Source organism: Chaetodon auriga, chromosome 11 (assembly GCF_051107435.1).
Source record: "Chaetodon auriga isolate fChaAug3 chromosome 11, fChaAug3.hap1, whole genome shotgun sequence".
Classification (NCBI taxonomy): Eukaryota; Metazoa; Chordata; class Actinopteri; order Chaetodontiformes; family Chaetodontidae; genus Chaetodon; species Chaetodon auriga.
In genome coordinates, this window is record NC_135084.1 from 11,032,906 (window position 1) to 11,060,152 (window position 27,247).

At 44.6% G+C, this 27,247-nt stretch overlaps 2 protein-coding genes across 7 annotated transcripts in view; one reads left to right on the forward strand and one right to left on the reverse strand.

The window, feature by feature from the left end:
- The first annotated feature begins 13 nt into the window (after positions 1–13).
- nolc1 (nucleolar and coiled-body phosphoprotein 1) lies at positions 14–6,674 on the forward strand. 2 transcript variants are annotated; one of them, XM_076743792.1, is made up of 14 exons: positions 14–181; positions 499–554; positions 949–1,112; positions 1,236–1,345; positions 1,447–1,546; positions 1,651–1,775; positions 1,898–2,006; positions 2,446–2,571; positions 2,650–2,739; positions 2,836–3,207; positions 3,553–4,827; positions 5,101–5,228; positions 5,365–5,448; positions 5,557–6,674. In XM_076743792.1, exons 1-14 carry the CDS (start codon positions 14–16, stop codon positions 5,713–5,715), a joined length of 3,066 nt encoding a protein of 1,021 aa, XP_076599907.1. In that variant the 3' UTR covers positions 5,716–6,674. The 2 variants fall into 2 exon arrangements, with proteins under 2 accessions (XP_076599907.1, XP_076599908.1); XM_076743793.1 differs by having other exon boundaries at positions 1,459–1,546.
- A 6,389-nt stretch (positions 6,675–13,063) lies between these two features.
- The window catches only part of micu1 (mitochondrial calcium uptake 1), a 31,349-nt gene continuing 17,165 nt past the window's right edge, over positions 13,064–27,247 (reverse strand). Inside the window, exons 1-8 of one of the 5 annotated variants that reach the window (XM_076742362.1) lie at positions 22,640–25,328; positions 21,739–21,853; positions 20,289–20,371; positions 19,748–19,948; positions 17,688–17,825; positions 16,045–16,153; positions 14,130–14,219; positions 13,068–13,964 (exon numbers count right to left, since the gene is read on the reverse strand). In XM_076742362.1, coding sequence (XP_076598477.1) covers positions 13,801–13,964; positions 14,130–14,219; positions 16,045–16,153; positions 17,688–17,825; positions 19,748–19,948; positions 20,289–20,339 — 753 coding nt within the window. In that variant the 5' untranslated portion in view covers positions 20,340–20,371; positions 21,739–21,853; positions 22,640–25,328 and the 3' untranslated portion in view covers positions 13,068–13,800. Of the gene's footprint in view, positions 13,965–14,129; positions 14,220–16,044; positions 16,154–17,687; positions 17,826–19,747; positions 19,949–20,288; positions 20,372–21,738; positions 21,884–22,639; positions 25,329–27,247 lie in introns of those variants that run through there. The other 4 variants (XM_076742363.1, XM_076742359.1, XM_076742361.1 and 1 more) reach the window with 4 other exon arrangements.

Genomic DNA, 27,247 nt, shown 5'->3' on the forward strand with positions numbered 1-27,247 from the left:
TGCGCCTCTGCACATGCCCACAAGTGGGATTCCTTTCACTTCCTTCCCTTCCAGAAGGAGCGTGGTGAAGATGGCGGCGTCGAAGTCGACACCAAGTGATCTGTTCAAATGCGTGTATTCATTTCTGCTGGAGAACAAGTTCACCAAGGCGGCTCAGCAGTTCCAGAAGCAGACTAAAGTGGTAAGAGGGTCACCTTGTGTGGTTGACAATCCGCTGGACGTGCTGTCTGTCTCGTGAAGTTAAGACAGACTGCACGAGGACTGCGTTCACCTACAGATACTTGCGCCGGTGAACTTAGCACGTGTAACGTTCAGGGCTCGAGCACAAGTTGTGTTTCAGCTGCTGTTTATTCAGAGCTAATCAATGTTCCCGTTAGTGGAGTGTGACCGGGAATCGCATAGCGCATTGCAGGGAATTGCAAGTGACTGTTCAATTCTATAAACTTTAAATAAAAAAGAAAAAAAAAACTGCTGGATTTGCTTCATGTCTCTCTACAGACTCAACAAGATCAAAATGAAGAAAGCCTCGTGAACATCTTCAACTTCTGGGTGAAGTGAGTCGCTTGTCTTTTTCGTTCCTTTTTCAATTCTTAAGTTTATGTAGGTTCTACTAATATTGATAAGCTTTGCAAACACGGCCACGTCTACTTTCTGAATTTTTTCTCCTATCAAATGCTCTCACTGCCAACAGTGTTGGCTTCTAGCACTGCTGGCTATGCACACACTTGATCCGCAAAGCCCAAACAAAATATCCTCACATCCAATTAAAATGCTCTTTAATAGCAAATTTAACTTCTGGCCATTTGACAACAGTTAAAACTAGTCCATTTAAAGTGATGCCAATCACTGTCCATTTTCCCTCTAGATATAAATATTCCATTCCCCAGCATTAAAAATGACATTTTAAGACACATGTATGTTTTTAATATCACTGTTTGGTCTTCCCAGGTCTCCTGAAGCCAGGAAACGAAAAGCAACTCCCAACAATGCTGAAGATACAAACAGTCCATCGGCCAAGAAAGCAAAAACCACCACAGAGAGCTCCAGCAGCGAAGAGTCGAGCAGCGACGATGAGGAAGCTGCTGCAAAACCAACCAAGGCAGCCCCTGCAGGTAGCATCCACATATTTGACAAAGTAAAGTAACAGATCTGGTTGACTTCTGTCAGTAATGTGTCATTCTGAAACATAATCAGCATTATCAGGTGACCTTTCTCTTTAATGTTTGTTATAACAGCCAAGGTGGTGCCTGTGAAAGCAGCAGTAGCTGCTAAAGCTGCGTCCAGCACCAGTGAAGACTCCAGTGACTCTGAGGAGGAGAAAGCCCCTGCAAAGGCTCCTGTAAAGGTAGGAGGAAATTTCAAATTACACATCCATCCCAGATCTAGTCATTGTTGCTATGTTTGTGATGCTTATGCGCTTATTAAAATCAAATTTCTGTATTGTAGGCTCCTGTAAAGTCGCCTGCTGCAAGGAAGAAAGACAGCAGCTCAAGCAGTGAAGAATCTGATTCTGAGGATGAGCCGCCCGCCAAAGCCCCTGCATCCAGTGAGCTAAAAGCCATTATTACTGTATGATAGAACTCTTCACTTTAAACTAAAATAGAGTTCATAACAAAAATGTGTTTTATCTGATTTACTTCTGAATAATAGAACCCAAAGCAGGTGCAGCCGCAGCACCCAAACCAGCTGTTCCTGCTAAAGGTGCAGCGCAGAAGAAGCAGGACAGCACCAGTGAAGATAGTTCCTCTGATTCTGAAGATGAAGAAACAGCCAAGGTATGAATCTGGCCATATCATAATATTATGACATGTCTTTGTTCATCTTCATTCCATAGGTTAGAATAATGCAGAATAAGCTCAGTCGTCCTGAATAAGTGTGTGTTCTCCTGTTCTGATAGGCTCCAGTCAAACCTGCGCCGGTAAAAGCAGCTGCGGCTGCTGCTGAATCAACCAGTGAAGACTCGTCATCTGAAGATGAGGCTCCACCGAGCAAAAAAGCCAAAGCAGGTATGTTTTTATACCTGCCTCCACTCTTTTGTTTCCATTCACTATACAATAACACCCTGACAATGTTTGGATATAAGCTATTATGTCCGGTCCATTCTTGTGAAGGCGATATCTCAGGACCGCCTTAAGGGAAGTTTTTCAAATTTGGCCCAAATGTTCTCTTGGACTCAGAGATGAACTGATTAGAATTTGGTGGTCAAAGGCCACTGTGTCCTCATGAAACACATTTTTGGTCATTACTCGAATTCATACAATAGTAATGACAAAATGTCCCACACATTTTTCATAGGATAAAATTACCATTTATATACCCCAAAGGTCAACTTCACTGTCATAATGTTCTTCAGAACAGTTTTATCTGAAGTCAAAGACATCAAGAGCTGATCGTGCTTAAAATGTTGTATGTTATGATGCTGATCAGTTTCCTTTGTGTTGGTAGGAGCATACAGTGCAGTCCCCCCTCCTGCTTCAGTCCAGAAAGCTCCAGCTGCACCAGCAGCCAGCAAGGCCGATGACAGTGACTCTTCAGACAGCAGTGATGAAGAAGAGGAGAAGAAAGGAGCTGGTAAGAGGTGCCCACTTTTCCCAAATCGAAGTGTCGGTGTTTTCAAGGGCATGTCTAACCGCACTGTAATCTTCACAGCGAAACCTGCAGCAGTAAAGACCACTGCTGCCAAACCTGGTGTTCCCAAACCTGCTGCAAAGAAGCAGGAATCCAGCTCTGAGAGCTCAGGTAACGATCACAATCCCATTCACTCATGTTCTTTACCAGTATGATCAGACGCCAAACACGAGATGGATGTTTTTATTCATGACCATGTCTTTCCAGATTCAAGTTCAGATGAAGAGGTGGCGAAGCAGCCTGCAGCCAAAGGAACCCCAGCTAAAGCAGCCCCGGCTAAACCCACCCCAGTCAAACCCGCCCCAGCCAAGGCTGCACCTGCTAAAGACTCAGACTCAGACTCAGACTCATCAAGTTCAGAGGAGGAAGAGGAGGTGAAGAAACCTGCAGCAAAGGTGACTCCTGCTAAGGCTGCTCCAGCTAAACCTGTTGCAGCTAAAGTTACACCTGCTAAAGAAGAATCCTCAGAGGAGGATTCCAGTTCAGAGGAGGAGGAGGAGGAGACGGCAAAGAAGCCCACAGCTAAACCTGCACCTGCCAAGACTACCCCAGCTAAAAAGGACGAGTCTTCAAGCTCAGGTAAGGCATACTAGGTTTTTAGCATGTGAGCTCAGCATTTCTGTAAAAGTAAATCATTTCTTGCTGGACCTTGAATTTACTCTATCCCTGTGAATCTTGATGCTGTTCTACCAGTCTGTGGTGGGATGGAGGCTAGTATTCTATTCTTAGAAACTCTGTTTCCAGTTTATTCAATTCAGCAGCACTAAAAGTTACAGTTGAATGAACACCTTTGTACATCAGAGCCTTCATGACACAATTGTGTATTGCAGGACCAGGTGTACCTAATAAACTGGCAACTGAGTGTACATTCATGTGTCTACCTGCAAAATTTTGTAAGTACATATTTTTTGTGTTTCATCCCAGATTCAGATAGCAGCTCTGAAGATGAGGCTCCAGCAAAACCTGCCACCAAAACTGCAGCCAAACCTGCTCCTGCTGCTGCTTCTAAACCTCCAGCCAAGGCAGCGGAGAGCAGCTCTGACTCAGAGGACTCCTCTGAAGAGGAGGAAGAACCAGTGAAAGCCAAGCCAGTGGCTAAACAGACTGCCCCAGCAACAAAGCCTCCAGCTGCAGCAGAGAGCAGCTCAGACTCTGACTCCTCCTCTGAGGATGAGGAAGAACCAGCTAAAGCTAAAGCTAATCCTAAAGCAGCTAAAGCAGCTACCCCAGCTTCAAAGCCTGTTACCCCTGTTGCAAAGCGTCCTGCAGCAGCAGAGAGCAGCTCAGACTCTGACTCCTCATCTGAGGAGGAAGAACCCGCTAAAGCAAAACCAACAGCAGCTAAACCCGCTACCCCGGCTTCAAAGGCTGCTACCCCAGCTTCAAAAGCTGCTACCCCAGCTTCAAAGGCTGCTGCTGCAGCAGAGAGCAGCTCAGATTCTGACTCCTCTTCTGAAGATGAAGAACCAGTCAAGACTAAACCTGCAGCAGTTAAAGCAGCTACACCGGCCTCAAAGCCTGCCACTCCTGCAGCAAAGCCTGCTGCTGCAGCAGAGAGCAGTTCTGACTCTGACACCTCCTCAGAGGACGAGGAAGAACCCGTGAAAACAAAGCAAGCAGCAGCACCTAAACCAGCGACCCCAGTGACGAAACCTGCAGCAAAGCCTGGGCCAGCAGCAGACAGCAGTTCTGACAGCGACAGCTCAGATTCTGAGAATGAGGCAGCCAAACCTGCAGTCAAGAAACAAGCTCCGGCAGCAGTGGCCAAGAAATCTGCTCCTGCTGTCGTCAAGGCCCCTGCAGAGACAAGTGATGACAGCTCCAGTGATGAGGAGGAACCCAAGAAGGCAGTGGCGGTACCCAAGCCTGCAGCTGCAACAAAAAAGGCGGAGGAGAGCAGCTCAGACTCCTCGGACAGCTCTGATTCCGAGACGGAGACCAAGTCCACCCCTGCTAAGCCTGCCGTCACCAACGGCAAGGCAGCCACCCCAGCAGTGAAGGCCCCAGCGGAGTCCTCATCCAGTGACAGCAGCTCCGAAGAGGAAAAAGAGCCCCAAAAAAGTAGCGGAAAACCTGCAACAGCTAAGAAAGCCTCAGCAACTAAAGCTAAAGAGAGCAGCAGCTCCTCAGACAGTTCATCAGATGAGGAAGAAGCACCACGCAAAGCAGCCACGGCACCCACCACCCCTACAACAAATGGTGAGTGTCCAACAAATACTGAACGGGAAGTAGCCATTTAACATTCATGAGTGAGCGGCACACTGGATCCCACAGCCATTTAGGGTTGGCCGGTCGTTCCTATTTTCATATCCAATCATGACTACTTGAGATTTTTGCCAGCTTAATTGGTTTTCCAAGTGTTGTGTAATTGAATGCATCTTAGGTTGATGGAGCACTTACAGCAGTGACCATCACACAATTATTCTCCTCTAACATGAGCACAAATCACTCTCTCTCCCCCGATTCATTCAGGTACCAACGGAAAGGCAGACAGAGATGAAAGTTCATCGGAAAGTGATGAGGAAGAGACTGAAGTCAAGACACCGAAAAATAAGAAAGCAACAACCACACCACAGACATTTCCTAAAGCCAACAAGAAGGTAAGACCTGGAAGCTGATCTTAAGCCTGAGTTGCCAGTGAGTGTCAGATGTCATACTGATGGCCGCTGGATAAAGGTGATTGTTTTCCTGAAGGGTAAAGAGCCATAATCTGATAAGAAATAACTTGTCTTTCAGTCTTCCAACGTACCATTCCGTAGAATAAGAGAGGAAGAAGTAACCGTGGATCCTCGTCTCTTAGACAACTCCTTTGATGCAAAGGTGAGTTCAGGGACCAGTGCGATCACTCCTGCAGCAGCACTGCACACTAAGATTGCTGAGGTTGATCCAGTGATTTAACAACGGGTTAATTTGTCTTTGCTACTTCAGCGTGGAGCCACGGGGGACTGGGGCCAGAAAGCTAACGATGTGCTCAAGTTCACAAAAGGCAAGTCATTCCGCCATGAAAAGACGAAGAAGAAGAGGGGAAGCTACCGCGGCGGAGCCATCTCCACCACAGTCAACTCCATTAAGTTTGACAGTGACTGAGGACCTTTCTACTACCTGAACTGTGCTTTAGCTGTGTGATCAGGACTATCAGTTGTCTGCTTCCTCCCACTTTAAACAGTCCCTCCATCATCACCACCCAGCTGCCGCAGCAGCAGCACGCTGACAGAGGAAAGCGACCCGTAGAGCTGAGCTGGCACTTGCAATTAGTTAGTTACCCTTCGTTTTGTAATGAGACCATTCGTTTGATCTCTGATCTGAAGCTACAGTTTATGGAGCTGTGACAGCAGGAGAGGCATGTTCCAGCTGTGACTGCAGGTGTAAGGTTGACATCCACGTGACATTACGACTTATAGCCACTAGGTGGCTGCAGGCCACCTGTAATGGTAACCAGCCAACGTGCTGCTGCCGCTCCCCCCTTTAACTTTACTTTAATGTCAATGTCTTGTCATTTCTTTGTACAAGAGATTTTTCATTTCTGTGTATTAATGACAGCCACACCTCCCAGCAGGTTCTTTATGTTAAGAAAAGGCTGATGGTTTTTTGATCTTTTTTTTTTTTTTTTTTTTTCCTTACGTGGATTCTCGAAGTTTGTTTGGTTCTTAGTCGATTTTTCTTTGGCCGCATTTGAATGTGGAGAGGGTGTGTGCTGGGGTTTCTGTCTTTACATTACATGAACATTTGGAGAGTAAAAGTGAGTTTTATACTGTGTATTTATTAAGTTTTATTCCATTTCATCCTTTAGGACCTTTCAAGCCATCTCAAGTTATTCTCGATCCATTTTGCATCGAAACTATTGTTTCTTCTAACGTTAGGACAGCCCTGTCAAACCCGATCTGTTCATCAGTGGTATGAAATTTATTATTCACAAAGGTAACTGAGAGCCATGTTTGTTTCAATCATTTGAATTTACTGTGTGAGCTTTTGAGTACCTCTTTTTTTATTGTTGATTCCAATAGTGATAATTAAAGACCTAACAGATTAAATATTGGTGTGACTGGAGTAATTTTGGGGCTTGTTGTGCACTATTCTTGCCAAATTTACACGTCTAATTTGTAGCAGGGGCAGTTTCCAGCTGAGCTGTGTTCACTCAGTTGATGGTAGTGTTTCACAGAAATGGGGAGGGAGTCAGTGTTTTTAGTAGGCTTCCACAAATTCCAAGCTGTTTTGTCCATCTGTTGTCACAAACATGCCTACTGTCATAAAGTAATAGTGCAGGAAAGGTCCAATCCATTATGTATCTTAAGTACAAGACAGACTGTTAATAGAACCGCAATTCAATAAAAGTTGGGATGCTGTGTAAAATAAAAACAGAATTCAGTCATTTGCAAATGAACTGTTTACTGTCAGCAGTCTTACAAAGTCTTCCTGAGCCCATGCAGTAACATCCTTTGTCCAATCATGCGTTCACAAAGTGGTGAACCTCTCTCCATCCTCGCTTCTGAACGACCGAGCCTTTCCAGGATGCCCCTTTCATACCCAATCATGATACTATCACCTGTTACCTGTTTTGGAGGATTCCACAACTTTCCCAGTCTTGAGTTGCTCCTGTCCAAACTGCATCAAATTCAGAATAAGCAGATATTTACAAAAATCAATGAAGCTGATGAGATAAAACATTAAATATATTGTCTTTGCACTGTTTTTAATTGAGTATATGACAAAAAGGATTAGCAAATGATCACATTTAGTTTTATGTATGTTTACAGTGTCCCAACTTTTTTGGAATCGGGTTGAAAGTTGCTTTTGACAACGACCCAAGCAAGATTTTCATTCAAACCACTAGATGGCAGTCAGGTACCTTTGCTCCAGGACTGACCCTCAGTCGTAATAGAAAAACTCATTGCACAGTAAGTGACATTTACTTGCACGGCGCCCATTGAGACAGATGTTCTGTTCCACAGTAAAGAAGGCAGAGGCCTGTCAGGAGCTGCAGGTAGAGCACTGATGGCAAAAGGCCACTCGTTTAAAAAGGATACTCAGCCAATTTAGCTTGCACTTCCATGACATTGGGAGATGTGACAAGACAAATTGAAAACAGAAAGTGAAGCAGAGGCTGAGATATGGGTCAGATCTCAAAATTCTGTTTCAGTTTGACATCAATGATGTCTCAGCTTTGCTTCCCACTAAGCCTGCCAGCCCAACCAGCTTTGCCTTGGGGATGTTCAGTGGATGTCTCAAATCATTTTACAGCACAGCAGAGGCAAATGTGAAAATTATTTTAGATGACTGATGGGTCCAGTCGTATGACAGATTAGCTGTGGACGGATACACACATGGTCACACACACACACACACACACACACACACACACACACACACACACACACACACACACACACACATGCACACACATGACCAAATGTATGATCCCCTCCAGGTCCATGCCTGGCCACAGATAATAAGGTTTATTATTTTTACATGACAGATGGCACATGACACATGGCCTAATGAAGCATCCACACACTTCACTGTGCAGAAAATGCTTCATTCATATGTACACTTAACGAGCAGCATATGCACTGTCCATGCATGTATGTGTCCACACTGAGGAAACGGCGTGCACATTTCTGTGCCTGCACATAAAAAGCTGTTGACTTAGAAGTCTGCAGTCACTCCAAACACAACCTGTCTGCTGTAATGTTTGGTCTCAGTCTTTATATGAACGGCTCTTTATGAGTGTGGCTTTATATGCAGCCTTTCTACAATTTAACAATCCCCGCCTTCCGCCTTAAAGTTCCCATTAAGTTCAGTCTTAACTAGGAATATCCAGCATGTGAGCATGATTTTACCTAAACTAATTAAGTAATTGAATTAATTAAGGTTTTAAAATTAGATATTGACTCTCATGACTTGTTTACAGAGTTAGCAAACTAGATGCGCAAATGTTTAACATTGCCGTACAGAATTTGTTCAAGAAACATGCACGTGGCCCTGCCCAGGGCTGATCCACCACAGACAAACTCTACACTTACTCCAAGCGCTGTCCTAGATCATGTAAAATAAGATAAAAATGCATGAGTGCGTAGAGCTTTGAGGATGTCAGGCTGTGGGCACTGACCTTAATCTTATGTGGTTCTCCAGTGTCCACAGATTAACAGCATCTGGGTCTGCTGTCTTACACTTTTTCTCCATTGCTTTGATGCATTTTTGGAAACAGAAAGCTCACCTCAGCAGACATTTCACCCTGCTCACTGGCTCCAAGGCCCAGCAGCTCACAGAGGATTGTCTTAAAAACCCAGACTACACTGTGCTTACTGCCGCCGCGGAGGTCAAAGTAACGCCTTCATTCTTCTTCTCATATGCAAGATTTTTCTTAATGGAATGGATTTGGAAATCTATAATGTCTACTTTGGATATTACACAATGATACTTAGTAAAGATGAAGAATAAAACATCAGGTGCATCTGCCTGTGCCTCTGCACACGTCAAACCGCTCGTCTCGGTCACGAGTAGTAAAAAAAAAGTAGGCTAAGGCCAAATGATGAGACAGAAGAAGAAGAAGAGCCTACGACTTCCAAGAAAAAGAAAGCTGCATTTAAGAGACAATATCAGCAGTCCTACCTAAAATACGGGTTTATTCAGGTGATTCTCACGCACCAAGCTCGCTCTGCGTAATGTTTGGCGACGGGCTCGCAAATGAGCCTTCTTACTGAAGAGAAACAAGCGCAGGGCTCACACAAATTACAACAACGAAATTCAGGGTGATGATGAGTTGTATTTTCAATAATTTGTTTTTATTCGTTTCTATGCAGGTCCGGCAAATACGTGAAACCGGTCCGTGGCGCAAAAAAAGGTTGGAGTCCGCTGGTTTAGACAATGCTGCTAAGCGCCGCGTGGGAGCCCACATTACTCCAGTCTTAAAATCTTAACATTGGTTAGCTGTCTGTCACAGAATTCATTTAAAAACTAATTTTATTGATTTTTAAATCACTGAATGGCTTTGTCCCATCTTAAGACAGTATATGTCTTAACATGGCCTGTTAGATCCTCAGACTCAAACCTCTTGATTGTTCCTGAGGGCAAAATTAAAAGGCGCAGAGGGGCAGCCTTTGTCGATTATGGCCCAAACAGCCTCCTGAAGGTCTGATGGCTCTAAATCTATTTAGACACCTTTAAACGAAATCTTAAGGCACATCTATTTAATATCACTTTCTCCTGAAGTGTCTTTTTGGGAGGGTGTAACATGTTGCAGATCATACTCACGGTGTGTATACACCCTGCCTGAGTCATGGTGCAGCAGCAAGGACACAATTTTCATCAGAACATGGTCCTTTAGTCCAATCAGGCATGAAATATTCAGTTCAGTGAAGTTCTAATCAATTCAAATCAATGTAAATCATTTTAGTAAAAATCAATGAAATTCAAAGCTATTCAAATACATTCAATTCAATAAGTTCAAAGAAATTCAATTCGAGGAGCAAAAACTGAATTCAAATTGAAGTTCAAGAACAGAGTGCTTTCTGCAGCTCTCTTGCGCCACCTGCTGCAAAACTGATTTAGTCTTTTCTTCAAAAGCCTCATGTTCTTCACCCATGCCGGCTCAGGGCTACTCCATGAAGGCCGAGGCCCACTGGGTGCCTGAGGTGTTTTAGGAGGGCACGCTGTCAAAGGCTCACTGGGGGCCTGAGGTTGGATGGAGGAAACTACCCTTTGCAGCTTTCTCAGAGTGACCTTGGTCAGATCATCTGGCGGCACACGTATCAAGTATTCCTCCTCTGACCCTGGAATATGAGAGCGAGGGGGAAAGCTCAGGGGGGAAGATGTTGAGGAAGAGCAAGAGGAGGAACTAGAAGAAGAGTGAGAGGAGGCGTCAGAAGAAGGACTACAGGAGAAGGTGTGAAGGGAGGAAGAATTAGAGAAGGCAGGGGAAAAGCTGTGACAGCAAGTGAAGGAGTCAGTGTCAGAGGGGTGAGGAGCTGCTGCTGGAGGTTGGTGCTGAGATCCTACGGAGGATGAGGACAGCTGTTCACGTGTAGCGCAGGTCCATCTGAAGGTCGAAACAAAGACATCTGTTAGACCGCCTCTCCTTATCACGTATGAACTGTTTATGACTCTCTGGAAAAGTCATCATGTCCCATATTGAAGTCTTAATACTTAAATGTAATAATACTCCATGAAAGCTGCAGTAGGCCACAACTGAAACACTTCCACCAAACCCATAAGTTTAAACAGCAGCAGGAGTCAGCTGCCCTGCAAGACCTCGCGCCTCATGGGGCCCGCTCTCCATGGCGTGAGTCCTGCAAAGACCCCTTCCCTCAAGCTGCAACTGGTCTTCTCAGAGCCCTGCGGTGCTTCGTGGCCCCGGGGCAGAGAGCCCAGGCTACAGAGGCAGCTGCAACGGCGTCTAACAGCAGTATGAGAGGCTATTACACAGCCCCCATAATGAGCCCGAAACACGGGTTGTACTATACACCATTGTAGGCGAAGGAGGTGTTTGAAATTCATCACAAGCTGCAGGATTTTCCGCCATTAACTGAAGCTTTCACTTTCCCCAGGGCTAAAACGAGGTGTGGGGATAGGATAGGTCTTGCTATGTGACACTAGGCTTTCACTATCTGAAGGTCTGTGTGCAGCCATCTGCGTGTGTAGAACAGCCAACAGGAACTCCCTCTCTCTGAAGTGACTGCTACTTTTTCTAAAGCCTGAAAACCAGAACCAAGAGGAGGTGCAGAAATCCAGTTTTCTCTCAGTCCTCTTGAATTACAATATGCTGAAAGATTATTGTGGAATTGTTGCCCAATGATGTCAAAAGTAAACCGCCTACCACAGCTTTAAATGTTGATGCAACGTGTTGAATTATACACAAGCAAAAGTATAGTACAACGTATTTGGAGTGAAAAAAGAAAATAGTCAAGTGGCAAATATGCGTTTCTTTCATGTCTCACTTTCAACACATGTTGCCAGTACGGTGTGAAAGTACACACTGACAGTGCTATCAAGTTATTAAGCCCATAAGCACACAGTCAGCACCGATAAAGCTGAAGTGTACACAATACAGTTGACTGTAACATTTTTGACTGCATGTTAATGCCAAACTCATTCAGTCAGAATCTACTTATGAAAACTCATGAGGCTCACAGGCTGCCCCGCATGCCACAAAAAAAGCTGGCCTCCCAAAACGGTTCGATAACTCCCTTGGTGGCAGCCATATTTAAATCTGAGTCACAAAATTAAACAAATGTAATCTTTACCAGGGTTTGGAGCAGCTTCCACACACATGACCATCGCATGCAGCTAGTGCCCCTTTAGTTTTCTTTCAGCCCCCCCCCCCCCCCCTCCAAACAGCCCGAGTCTGCCACTAAGGGCCCCCCTCCATGTCTGCTAACAGGTGAGCATTGCTTCAGTGCTCACCAAGCAGGGAGCCGAGAGCCACTGCAGAGCTGTTACTGGGCAAGTTATCAGTGCAGATAGGACGGTTGTGGAGAGGTTATGCTGCATGGCGGCAGACTGGAATCTACGAGAAAATGAGCATTTCTTATCACAAAGTAATCGTTAAAGTCATGGATCAGGCAAACATTTCAAGCCTTCACTGGTCTTATTTGATGCTTTTCTGTGTTTTAAATCACTGTACATTGCTGTTCTTTGGTTTTTGGACTGTTGGTTAGATAACAAAAGCAACTTGAATGCATTTTTCACAATTACAATGTATTATGACACTGTATACAGTGAATAATTCCTCCGAAAATCTACAATAATAAACAGACTAATTGAACATGAATATGACTATTAGCTGCCTAATCTTCAATTCTGGTGATTTTGGATTTTTCTAAAAAACTAACAGCTTAAGCTTAACAAACCATTTAAAACCACATTTGATTAGTGTAGAAAAATGCAAAAAAATGCATGAAACAAGCTTGTTTTTCCTCTCATTGTTTTGGAGATGGATGGTTTTCACATTTTTAAATTATTTTAGGTTGCATGTGATGCCCGACTTAAGGTCTGGAAGGAACACAGCTGAGGAATACTGATGAGAGGCCCTGAAACCTAATCTCCTGCCTAGCAATCACTCCAGAGTCCCACTTCGGTCTGTCAGTCACAGTGTGTGCACGAGAGCAAGCCAACGAATGTGTACGAAGGGGCAGCAGAGGCCGAGCACCGGCCATCCTGTCCATTTCAATTAGACAAAACTGCTGACTGCTCTTGCACACACACATTACCATCTTTTTCTCCCTCTGGCACGCACTCAGAGACCCTGCATACAATCAGCTGTGCACTTTTGCCAAAAAATGTTATGCCCCATTCCATTACACATGACAAATGACTTCTTTGGTGGCCCTTGATTTGTCTCGCTAGTGCCCCGCTGTGCCAAGGAGCAAAAATGAAAGCACGACGGGTCAACAATCCCATTTACAAGTCAAACAGAACACAGTCGGTCACAGAGCTCCATCAGCTTTACATTATTCAAAACATCTTTAATAGAGCATTTCTTTTAACATATATAAAGTGTTTCAGCGAGCAATAATTAGGATACACACTTTGAACAGTAATCGCAGAGCAAGACAAGCATCATTGGTCTTTTCTGGAAACAGAATTTTGGGAGTGAAGACGCAGCTCGCTAGCAGACTGAATGAAGAGATGCTAACAAGATTACAGACTTCTGCTCTCTGCCCGACCAAAGAAATAACTAAGAGTCTGTTGTCGGTATAGAACAGACATACTGCGACATTTATACAGCTGGAGGTCAAAGAAAACCTATTCCACGTCTTGTCTTGCCTTTTAGAGTACAACGTGTTTAATATGAATACAAAAGAGTTGTTTTTAGCGCTTGACCGCGGGTCACACACTCACCTGCTGGCACTGCATTCCTCTGTTGAATATGGCAAAAATAAACATACAAACTTTGCATATTTGAAGATACACAAATACCCATGATGTCTTGCACAGGCAAGCTAGCGAAGCCTTTCAGGACACACGGCGCTGCGTCAGCATGCTTCAGTCACTATATTGGTAGTTTGAACTGCGGCGACATGCGTTAACGATTGATGATGCCCCTCAGCACTGCAGTCCTAATGACTCTGTTTCATTAATTGTCTATTTAAATTCTCGACATCTGTTGAAGGAGAGTGTCGCTGATGCGCCTGGTGTTGTTGCTTTATTCACATGCCGTCTTTTCTCTCCCACTCTCTATTGTGTCTTCGGTGTGGCAAAGTCCCATGCAGTATCCTGGGCACACTTCCACATGGCGCGCACCAGCCGAGTGAAGCCCATGTCCTTGGGTTTCTCCAGCCCACGCATCAGCCGCTGCTTCATAATGGCAATGAACTCTTTATTACTCAGCTCGCCGTTCCCTGAGGAAGACAGACAGAGGGAGGGAGAGGAGGGGGGGAGAGAGGGGCGATGGACAGGGGGAAAGATGATGAAATAATAGAGGAAGAGTAAGTAAGAGCAGGAGAAGGCTTGTGTTTATTGATGACTTCCAGAGAAGAGCGATGACGAGTCAGCCAGGTACTTACCGTCACAGTCGAACAGAGCGAACACCACGTCGCACACGTGATCCGACAGCTCCACTTTGGCCACGGTGCGGGCCACCTGCTTCATGGTAGCTGAGAGACAGAGGGAGGGAAGCGCAGATAGAGAGATTCACCATGTGTGGGAGAGAGTAATAGAGGTGCGAATCACACAAGCCAGCTCATAAATGGCCCATGTGGAGGACATTGTGTGCGAGCCAAACTGCTCGCGATCAATAGCAGGCAGGGCTCCCATTCACCGGGGAGACTCTTATCTGATAGACACAAGACAGAGAAAGAAGGGACTGAGGGGCTGAGGGGCTGAGGGGCTGAGGGGCTGAGGCCGAGGACATCCAGCTGACAATGAGACTGGCTGAGAGGTATGAGAAAAAAATTGGAGGGCAGGAGGGGATGGAGGTGTAGAGACTAAGAGAAAGGGTGACAGGGACTGAGGAGAGGACAAAAAAGAAAAATGAACAACAAGACTGACTGATTATCAGACTTCAAAGGGCAAACAAGTGGAGGAGCAAAGCGAAACAGACGAGTATGAGACAGAGGAGAGGGCCGGGATGGAAAGAACAGTGTCTGACCAAAACTTACTGCAAATGGCAAAACAAAACAAAACAGCTGAATCACTCCACCAAGAATCTCATTAACGGACCTCTTGCCTACCTTTAAGAAAGACTGTGCGGTTCCAGATAGCACACGCACATATGAGACATTGTACTAAAAGGGTACGAAAACATCAAACTTGAGAGTGAGATGAGAGAGACGATAAAGAGAAACCAAGATGGAAAAGACAAGAAAGAAATATGAGAGCTCCTTTAGGTTTGAAGAGTAGGGAGACGGGTTCACTGTGACAACACACATTATTTGTGGACGTTTGCCTGGCAGCTCTCTACGAACACACAGCAGCCCGATGTCTCAAACCCCTCCACAGCACACACACACAGGCTTGTTAGGCAGTTGGTGTAGACATGCAGCTGAAACCATTTGCTGGAAACAAGCACCTAAGGGTCGACCTTACGCTCCCTTGAAGCAGCTGCTGTTTCATCAGTGAGTCAGAACTAATGGATGTGCTGACAGATAACATATGGAGGCCTACTGAAGGGCTGAATCCCTGCCATAAATAAAGAAAACATTGACTCATCAAGCAATTGCATACTATAAAAGCTACAGGTCCTCACTGCCTGTGCTGCTCTCACATTCAATTGACTTTCATTGTTAGGGTCAGACAGGCAGATGAATCCGGTAAAAAAAAAAAAGGGGAATGTTGACGAAGATAAATGACATCATACTAATTTAATGACTGATTGGACTCTCAGTAATTTGTCTTGTTGAATACCTGTTCTTCAGGGGTGAGAATGCAGGGTCAACCACACTCTCACTATCTGTCTGATATCATAATCCTTAACATTTCATGAACCCAATTTATGACACTCATTATGAGCTGCATTTTTTTCCACAGAGGCCATTCACTGCATTTACATTCAGTTCAGCGTTCTCTCTCTGAACACGTTTTATTCAGTTACTGCTGAGGCAAACGGAGCGTCCAACTGCAGCTGCTTCACATTAAAGCCTTCAACTGGCTAAACAACAGGTGGCTTTTATTGTAAAGAAAATCTTTCAATTACAATTTTAACATCTTGAGTTCGGGTACTTTGCTTGTGTTGGTGAAACTCTACAGTCACTGAAATACATGTACAGATGTATGGCTGGTTCTTGGATTTTAAGCATGCAAGAAGAGACGGCAGATAAATGGACGGATGGACAAAGGGAGCAATGCCTGGCATTGCGGGAATGAGAAGGCTGGCTGAGTGTTCACAGCTCCGAGAGGACAAAAGTGTAAGAGTTAAGTCTTAAGGGGAGTAATTAGGAGGAAAGAGAGAATGTGAGAAGAAAAGGGCAAATGTGGGTGTACCTTTGTCTATGGAGGCTCCAGCCATGTGGTAGAAGCTCAGGGCCGTGTCAACATCATTCACATTCTTCAGGAAAGTGAAGAAATTCTCCACCTCCTCAAATGTGATGCCCTGCACAACACAGGAAAATACACACACACACACACACACACACACACACACACAAGGAGTGGGTGAGAAAGCCAGTGACAAATCAGGAACAAATCATTCCTGTAGTTTCACCTGAGCCATTGGAGCGCCGCAATCCTGTGAAAAATCGACCACATATTGTCATGACAAGAGCTGCGACTACACAATGACACTTTGGGAGCAGCTCAGCAGTGTGACACAAAGTGGGCAGAAGCAGTCGACACACATGGGTGCACGGGAAGGAGAACAGACGGCCTAAGACGCACATGCACATGTACACATATCAACAAACGCAGAGACACACAGCTGCCTCCCTGCTGATGAGCTCATTTGCAAAGAAAAGTGAGCAGCTGGTCTTAGGCTGTAAATAACACTTTTCGCATTTACATTACAGGTTATGCCAACGCTGAGAGACAGAGAGCGGGATGGGAAAGAGAGGGTAAACAGTAAAAGAGGGAAAGAGAATGAGAGAGAGATGCTTACTGCAGTTCAATTCCTTTAAGAAAAAAAAAAACCTCTGGCAGCACCCAGCCTCATTTCTTTTTCCTCGTGCCTGGGAGGAACAGCAGCGTCCTGCTTTCAGCTTCTTTTCTCTGATAGTCACTGCATTTAACCATCAAACTTGCCTGATCATAGTTCAGTTTGGCATCTGCTGTGCTTTAATGTACACCAACAAGCTATTATGTGACGCATACTTAAAAAAAAGAAGAAGAAAAAAAAGGAAATGGAGGCATTTTGCTGCAACACCTCTGGGGACAGAATATGTATGGGTGTAACTTCAATCAGTTGACTGATGGGGCTCATTACAGTGAGACAGAACCAGCACGGAAGCAAGGTTCACTGGAAATAGGAAAGGAATAGGTATATACTGAAGTTGGCTTCAAGCCCTCTGCATCATGAATATTTTTCCATTCTTCCTCTGTTTGGTCTGTCCCAGTGGAGAAATTTGACTTGCGTATAGTCATGTGGTGGTTGGTGAAAGACTAACAAGGCGAAGGAGAGTCAGAACTCTTCTTTTTTTTGTAGGAAATCTTGCAATGGAGTTGTACAAACTGAGATAAACTAAACTGATGAAGTTGTTGATTGATTCGAGAGCCAACGAGAAGGACAAAACCTGAAACAATCAGAGACAATGAAGCCGTTTATTAAAAGGATCAAAGAGAGAGGACTAATTACGGCCTGCAGCTGAGCACTGGCTGCTCTGTATTTGATCACTTCAAACAGAGATAGTGGATGGTAGAGAGAGGGGGAGTGTTGGTCAGCCTCTGAATGCGCTATCTCCTCCCGGTGATGTATTATCTCTCATCCCGTCTCTCACACACTCAATGTCCCGGCACACGCCGTCAGCACTTTTCCCTCAGGCACACGCCGTCTGTCATGCGTCCTTACATGTAGGCCAATTAGTTAAAACACTCACATCACCATATCAAGCATCACACATGACCACAGAGCACCAATCACTTATCTCAGAGCTGTAGGAAAGCGGGGATGAGAACACAGACAGAGAGAGATCTACCTGTGCATCCTTAAACATCTTCTTCAGGCCCTTCTGCATCTGCTTGAGTTTACGAGACTGGACGCCACTGTAGGCCAGCAGCATGCCCCCAAACTGTCTCTCACTGATTCTGCCGTTCACGGGATCATTCCTCTCGAACTGGAGGGGGGAAGGGGGAGAGAAACATGATGAAGATTGAGTGCTATACAGAGGGACAAAAAAATGAATAGGAGGAGGGGGGCATGGTGAGATGGGAAACAGTAAATACTCGCGTCAGGCTCCAAGTTGAATCATGCTTGGAGCTGGCATTGGTGACATTAAATCTGCATGTTTTTTTTTTACTACAATGTCCCACTGGAGCATGGCTTAACAGCAGTGGGCCTTGGCTGTGTCAGGTCAATCCAGTCGATTTATGTCTGAGACTGTCCCGACAGCCACACGGCTCCCCTCCCTTCTTCCTCTCTGAACATACCGACCTCTCAAAATGTTAATTTGTTCCACCTGTGAGAGGCAGCTCATGACTAGGCCAAAATACGCCTGGAGTGAATATTTCAGGGGTGACCTTACCACTCAACGCACCCACAGAGGATCTTCCTTTTGTGAGGTGAAGTCACATTAAACCTGCAATAACTGATTTTTTTGGCTATTGTAGGCAGGGGAAACAAGCTGCGAACACAAAACTGACATTATTCCATCTCTTCACTTGATATGGCGAACTGGTGTTTCTGGACACCTGACGAGTGTAAATCCAATATTTGCTCTCTTTTAGCTCTATTTTAGGTCTCCACCAACTCCTGAGGGAAATATCGGGCTCTTTAGTGCTCCACTGTGTTCACCAGTGAGTTGGTAACTGTGTTTGTCTGCTATCTGGTGCTGAGCAGCGAGGTCACAGTGGGTTTTTTGCTGAAAACATCTGTCTGTAGCTACTAAAAACAGCACTAAGAGACGGTGAGAGCGAACCAAAACAATAAATTTGTGGGCTGGGCAGCTACACTATAAAGCTCAGTTAAGCTGTGACATCATCTTTTTTTACATTGGTCTAAAAATATTGATTATTTGGTTATTCTGACGTTTCTGTTATTATACTTGGATATACAGGCTCGGTAAAGACAGCCAATTGGTTTTCTTACAAAATGTGCATCCCTGTGTTTTGAAAATGGTATAGCCTGTATATTATGCTCTGAACCCAGACTGTAATTCCACCTTTTCTGGGGGAATTCATTGACAAGTGGTACAATAAGAGTTCAAAAAACAAGAATAAGAGAAGTAAGTGAGAAAAGGAGTTAGGCACTGCTAATAAAACAGCTCCAGTTAGTGACATATAGCCCAGGGTGAGCTGCAACCTCAGCAGATAAAGAGAGGAGTGAGGGCCAGCATGTGACAGTGACAGTGACACTTTGGGAACTGGATTACCAATGTTAGTGTCAGCCGTGTCTGTGCGGCTATGATTTCCCTCTCTTCATTGCGGTATCATTAAGACCTGACAGACAGCGCTTTCTTTCTGGCAAATGCTCCAATTCTTGGAGCTTCAGATGACGGCACTTCATTAGGCTTCAGTGTATCAGTTTGGCACTACCCACGCTGATTAAATAGATTAGAATAACCATATGCTCAACTACACTGATGAGTTGCTGTTCCTGTGAAGGTAGGGGAGGGGCTCTGGTGGCACTCTGAAGAGACAGAGGATGGCTTTTATACTTCACTGTCACAGTTTGGAGAGAGTGACACTGACCGGTGCTGACAGACAATCAACGCAGCGCATTTGTCATCCCCTGCCCGTGTTTTCCGTTGTATTGTGAATAAAGCTCACCTGTCACTGTCTCCTTGCATTTCCCCTGGCTCTTGAACATTTTTTTGGTTTATTTGTTTGTTTACAGGGGGACTAATTTACCTCCTCTGAGTTGAGAAGCTGTCAATTTGCCTGTGTAGTCCCTGAATGGGTGCAGAGGAGACTAATATTTCAGATTTCAGCAAAGCTGTAACATTCAAAAGAATTCATGGTGATTGTACACAGTAGTGCAGTAAACCAGTAGATGAATAACGCTCTCTTCGTCCACTCATTCCCTTTCCTCTTCCATTACCTCTAGTTTGAGCACATCATGCTGCAGCTTCCTCTGAAACTCAAGAAAGCTGCCGATGGTGAGTTTTCCCTTCAGGTCTTCTCCAAAGAAGTAGGTGGTGAGAGCAGAGCTGCAGCCGGCTGTCTTCAGGGTGTTTCCTGTGGTGGAGCGGTCGCGGTGTCGCATGCCCATACTGGTCTGGGAACGAATGATGCTCTGGACCTAAAGATGAAGACGGTCACCCAGGATGAGGGTGTAGAGGCCATTAAAAGTCTGAGAGAAACCGTTTTAAAACAGTTTAAAACTACTCACAATAAAAAAATTATGAGGTTTGTGGAAGATAAACTTAACTAAAATACAAACAAATTTACTTGGTTGCTTCATTTCAATCTAAATAATACTAAACATGTAATAAACCCTATCAGGTGGCGTGCAGAGCACTTTAGATAATTAAGTATAAACACAGTATAAAAAAAGTGTGGGCTAACTCTTTTGACCTTGTGTCTCCTCTAATATGTTGATTTAGTGTCTGTTTGTGTGTGACTGCTGATCACAGCCTCACCTGGTCAAACTCCTCCAGATCCACCTCTCCATCACCATTCAGGTCAAACATCTTGAAGGCGATCTCAAAGTTCCTCTGGGGAGCTGGACACAAAAAGTCAAATTCAGAAATCAATACAAGACGATATTAAAACAACGCCAACGGCACACTGGATTGACCCAAACAACAGTTTAAGAGTTCAACACTGACTAAGACATTACACATAAACTGCAGCAGCCTTCATTTTACCCCAAGTGATGTAGCTTAGGGTGATTGAGAAGCTCTTTCTGGAGTCAACTGCCATAACACTGTGCAATGATTGCTACATGACTGCTGGAACTGCTGACAGAACTTTTTTAAACAATGTCATTTGTCAAAAAATATAACCTGTCAAAAAAGATTTAACTAGTTAGAACCAATCATAATTGTGCATCATGTAACAGCTTTTCCTCAAAAGGGAGAATTAGAAACAACAGATGGCGAACGCAAGCGAACTGGTCCCCAAAAAAACCCAACTGCTGCAGTCTGGCAGCATGTCAGACAGAGACGAAGATCCCCGTCTCTGGTGGGAATCAAACGCCAGCCGCGTAGCACTCGTGTGAAGGATGGCCCTTAAGTACTTCCATATATTTCATGTTGCTACTATATTTAAACCTTAGATAGCACTTTTAAATTGATGTAACTGTTTATGCCATAATATTCAAGGTTTCTGGTACGTTTCGCATCGCATATTTCTATTCTTTGTGGTTTTGTGGGACTGTGTGTACAGCCGTATAATTTACAGAGCCAAAAAAAATTGAGACACAACATTATATAATCTCTTTGTTAAATTCTTTTCATTTTTCACAACAGTGCAACATCATAACCATTTGCTGCTTTAACAGTCCAACTCCTTCAAGGGAAATATTAAAGATTAATCTTGTCTTCTCTTAAGTCTGAGGATTCAGACTGTACAAAAGCAGTATGTATCACCAGGAGTCCTGCAAGGCAAAATACGTCCCCCTTCCAACTATTTTGGTGGCTGTGTTAAATGGATTGAAACCAACCATAAGGCACCCTGCCCTGTCTGCTTAAAAATGACTTGTCCTTGAAAACGTCCCCAGAGGCTTTCTCCATATGAACGGATTATAATAAATGTTGGAGCTAAGCTGGGGGATAAAAGTTTACTCGAGGAAGGAGTCAAAGCTTCAATTTCATTACCATGATCTTTGACACATTCAGAAAGGAGGCGTTAATGTGAAATTGACTTCCCGTGTCCACCACCAGTATCAGGTGCAGCTAAAACAAACTGATTCTGTGAAACACAACATCTCCAAGCCAGCGGGCCTGGTACATTATCAACAAAGCTGGACATCATCCAGTCAGCTTCATAGCCTGGCTAATCGTATCATGTTGTAACATTTATGTCCTTTTTCACGTTCATGTTAAGGATGAGGAACGGGACGTCTGCACACTTCAACAACATACTTACTGGACAGCACAGTGGTGAGGAAGATGTAGTCAGAGAAGGAGATAAGACCACATTCTCCCAGTGTGTAAAATATGCTGTCCTCATCTGCAAACTTCTCCCTCTCCTGGGCGATCTTCTGCTCATCCGAAAAGAAAAGGGAGAAGTTCTGTTAAAACATGTCACATGATTCAGCATGAGCTCTATAGCTTTTACAGCTGCCCCAGGTGTGGCTTTGTGTGTGAGAAAGCAAGTGTGTGTGTGTGTGTTTGTGTCTGAGGGTGAAGCTCATTCAGAGACTTGCTGTGCTCAAACACAGAAACCTACACACACACACACACACAAACACACAAACACACATTAAAAGTAGCCCTGGTGCATAAGGATGACAATGGATACATGTCTCATCACAATAACAGTCATGCAGACAGACATGCTGCATACACATGGAGCCGTACAGGCAGGTGAGGGTGGTGGTAGTGATGAACAATTAGTCTGTGGTCAGTTCAAGTGCAAAACACGTTATCCACCAGAGGCTGTACTCACAGTGTGACACACAAAGAGAGGGAAAACATCACGAGAGACTGTAGCACAAACACACACTATTGATGAGCCACATCTGTAATACACTTCAAATGTATTAATCATTAAAAACAGACTTTAACTCTCTCTTTCACACACACAGACACACACTTAACTGACGTTTTCACCTGTTAGCATGTGTATATTCGCAGCATTGCATGAAAGTGAGACTTAACCACATGCACACTACACAGTCAGTGATAGAGACTTGAAAGACAGTGTCCCGCTGGTAGGACGCTCCATCAAACAGAGTGGACAGACGGACAGAGCATGCCTTGAGGGGTGGGGAGGGTGGGGGGGGGGGGGTGGGGTACTGGGCCACGCTGAGCCCACGTGGAGTTACCTCCGTCTGTAAGAGGTCCAATTCAGAGGAGGAAGAAGGATGAGAAACAACTGTTAGAGAACAGTGTGGCCTCTGCTGTCTTTAGCAGGGCCTTGGACAACAAAGACAAGCATGTGGATTCATATTGTCACACGCACACACATATACACACACAAAAAACATTTTGCTCAAAACAAGATAATTGGGGGACACCACTCAAATTAAGGATTCAAATATGTCTCGCCTTCCCTGCAGTCTGTAATTACCTTTTGCACGCATGAACAATGTCTGCCAAAATTAGAAAGAGTCAAGGAAAGAGTGATTTCCCCAAAATACAAAATGATGCAGCTCCGCCAAAAAGGCTGTCATAGCAATCATTTATATTATATTTAGATTTCCATCTTTCCTGTTAGTTGTGTTATTATTGTAATTGGAGCTGTATGCTGAGTGCACACTCCAAATGAAAGCTAGTCCATTGTTGTCTCACAAAAAGGACAAAGACTTAAGCTAACTGGGCAAAAAAACACATATCTGAAGACTGAAATTTAGTGGCATCCCCCTTCATAGCATAAGATGACCAAATTCTTTCAAATTCTTTCCCCATACACCGACTCCCTCCTCCTGAGATACAGACTGTATAATGGCTGCTAAAGACAACTGTTATAACCTTATAAAACACACCACTCACCCCAATTCTGGACTGTTAAATGTCAGTGATGCAAATATAGGCAATAGTGGTTTCTACTGTAACATTTATTATTGACAATATCGTCATTTACAGTAGGAGAGAAGGGAGTGGGAGAGAGAGGAGGAGGTGAGAGAGACTTAACAGTTATTTCTGGAGCAGTGCTAAAAGGTTGAGAGACAGAGAGATGACAAAGAGGCAAAAATTTTATTCTTGGTGTAATAAGAGTTGAGGGTGTTTGCATGTGCGCAAGGGAGGGAGATTACTAGAAAGGGACAGGTATGGACATAGAGGAAGAGTAGAAAGAAAACGTGAGAGCGGCTGAGAGTAAAAGAGGTTGGTGCTGGTCCCTGAGTTTGGGATGATGACACTTAGCCCTCTGGGGCCTGAGGTGAGCCAGAGTCCTGATGCCAGTCCAAAAAACACAAAGTGCGTATTTCAATGGGCAAGCACGCACTCACGCCCACACAGACTGCCACACAACTACACACACGAGAGGCATAAACACATTGGGCCTCATTATGATGATCAGAACAGAGGCACAGAGCACATTATGCATATTAACTCACTTTTTACAGCGTCCTGACTCAAGGACAAAAACGCCCCCACAGAAAAGCCAACATGACACTCAAGTCCAAATATAGTAGCCGAAGAGTGGAAGCAGATGCATGTTTGGGTGATGAAAGAAGTGATCCGAGAGTGTGCACAGGCACACTAACCAATAAACAGACTGACACGGAGCCTTGAGTCTCTTCTGATGCTCCCTGTGTCCCAGGCAGAAGAGAACACAATTCTCTCTTGGGATCCACCGACTTCACTGCTGAGCTGACAATACAGCTTTCGCTCGCTTGCTCCCGCTCACATACACAACGCGCTATCCCACTGTACGTCTCTCCAACAGATGTATGATGTGACACTGTGCACTCTCTCTAGCAGACACAGAGGTATGGCAAGTGTGTATATCAAGCTGCACTGTGGGTTTAATCTCGGCTTTTGGGCTTTCTTCAAAGGAGCTTGTGGCTCTGCTGTAAGATCGTGTGCTATCATCGTCCTCCATCTTTATGTTACCAGTGAAAGCCTTAGCATCCCACTGAAGCTGTGCCATACTGGGCGCTCCAGCAACAAGCCAGTCAACAGTAGGAGAATGCATCTAAAATTCAGATAAACGGTAAAAACATTTTACCTTCAAGAGGCACCTACTAGGTTACTTGAGTCCCCTGACGGACTTAGGCTCTGTGTCTCATCAGTTTTGTCCTTCATCAGTTTTGATTCATCAACCCAAAGGACATTATGCCAATAAAACACGCTGCTGCAATCACTAAAAATGACCCGTCTACGTTGGAGCCGGTATTTAACTCTCATCGTAGATTTTTCCCACAGCACTGATCTTCAAATGACTGTAATCCTAATTGCTGCAGCAGTCAGTTTAATTAACAGCTAACGCCTGCTCTGTCAGCAGGCATGTCTGTCGATCAGTGTCAGCTTCATGGCGGTTTGTGTGCATGTGAGCATGATTTCCCTTTAAATTTCTCCCCTGAGCCCGCTCATGTGTTCATAGATGTATGTGTGCTACGCAGCGGCAAAGTCCAGGGGCTGCGTCCAGATGACGGGCTGAACAAACCAACTAGCCTGTGAGCTGAGGCAGAAACACAGTGCTGACAGAGCTGCCGGCTGGACGGCCCTGGCGGCGGGGCAGTCAAATGCACTGCTGTCATATATACACACAGGCGGGGTTAAGGGTTTTGGTCCGGGCTAATCTCTCCAGAGCACCAGGGTACAGAGCAGCCCTGATAGCAGCCCTGGCCAAATTTCAACTAGCCCAAGCTTAAAGAGTCCAACAAATGAGACCCATGTAAGTCAAGCACAGCCAGAGGCGCGCATGCAAATGGGCTGAAGCTCTTTCTGCTCATTTGACATGAGCCGCTGAGAGACACTTTCTAGGCACACAATTGAAAATCGACATACTTAAAAACATGGAATGCATAAGTAGGTCTTTAGGATTCTCACATTTCATTGTTAAAACCCCAAACTGACACATTATATGCTTGTAGCGACACATTATACATATGCCTAGCTTCTAGAACTGCTTTATCGCTGAGTGAAGAAAATTCTCAACAAACGATGAAAGCTTTAATAAATGATCTCCATTCGTTAACTTTCTTTTAATTCCAAACAAATGCAGAATATAAACAAGTTTAAACGATCAAATCAGCCACATGGCAGTGTTGCTCTGATGGGTTCAATTATATCACAGCTGTGCTAATGAGGAGGCACACATTTCTGACATCTCGCATCATCGTGTCATAATAAAAGAAAACAGGCAGCTGGTGAAGCGACTGGGAGTGCGGTGAAACAAAATTCGACAAACTATAGTGCAATCTTCGGACGTGGACATTTGGATACTCCAAATATGTCAAGTGCCATCCATCCATTTTCTGCTAGTGTCAGCGTTATTTACACTGCTCCAGCAGCACTTTTGTGTGGCCTTACACTTGGCTTAAGAGCTGATGGCAGTTTAGATTGGCCCTCTGCAATACCACTGCACTGACCGCAGCGCTCTGCTACTGATTAGATCTGTGACCCTGTCCAACACTGCAGCTGCAGACGCCCGATAACAAGAGTGAGGAAAATGGATTGATTGATGATGAAAGACATGGATAAATGCCGCACAGTCTGTGTTAAAATATTAATGATCGCACTAAAGACAAAAGACAAAATGACTTTTTTCATGTGACTCTGTTGTCTACGCGGTCTCCTCTGAGGGTCACGACAACAACCTGAATTTATGGGTCTAGGACGAGACCTGCCACTGACGATGAAATGCTCAAGCTGTGAAGAGAGGAAATCTGCCTCCACGTTATTTGTCAATGCATTCATGTGTGTGTGGTGTGTGCACGCTTGAGTGATGCCTGTCCCAGAGTGACCGCTCATTTTTGTACAGGTGAGTCTCAATGGAACTTAATGTACTAGAGAGCTACACCAGTGGGGCTATGCTGATTTTTTTCAAGAAGAGAGATGTACAGTGTGACAGACGGGGGGTGGGGTGGGGGGGTGAAGATGAATGCATTAAAAATGGATCAGTACCTTTATGCCACTTTGTGTGGTGGGCTAGCTCTGGGGGCTGATGTCACTTTGGCAGGCACAGTGAAAGACGTGAGTTTCAGGGGAAAGAGAATTGCGGATGACCTGCTTGAGGCGTAAAGTCAGCTCGCGTCTGAGCCTGACATTTCTCAATGGTGGCTCAAAGCTGTCACGGTGTAAGCGCACCTGTGCTGCTACACATACAAGTAGGGCACCGTCTCCGTCCAAGTCCCAGAGAAAATCACACACACTGCTTGATTGTATGCGAGGTGCAGGGTTTGTACAGCTCTGTGAGAGTAAAATCCAAACACTTTTCAAGCACTTCAAGGTATCTGAGCCAAACACTTACAGACTCTCAAAGCCTTTATCATGAAATCTAAATTGTTACTACTGCTTATTTTGACACCAGGAGACAAACAAATAAGACAGGATCGTTTCGTTTGAAATATTTAAAAATGTACGGTTCACATGAGTGATTGTGTCGATGAAACACCAGATTATGCTGAAAATGTAGTATTTTTCGAGGAGTACATTCAAATTCAAGCATTTTTCTAACCTTGAAAACATAACAGTTAAAATGAAGCAAACAACACTTTGTGGGAACTCTGTAGGTACACCACAGAAAACATACACACAAACCCAAAGTCCATCCTAGACCACCAGAGAGGTAGAGATGTACTATATCCTTGTTTATGATGATGCCTTGGAACCAAAACACCACAGTCTGTACATGAGCAAGCGGGCGGGTGCCGGTGGAGAGAACTCTAACATACTGGCTTTCCACCTCTAGTCCCAGGGGTAAACGCAGAGCAGGTGCACCGTTAATAACTCCTAATTATTCTGGGAGCACAATCAGAATAATG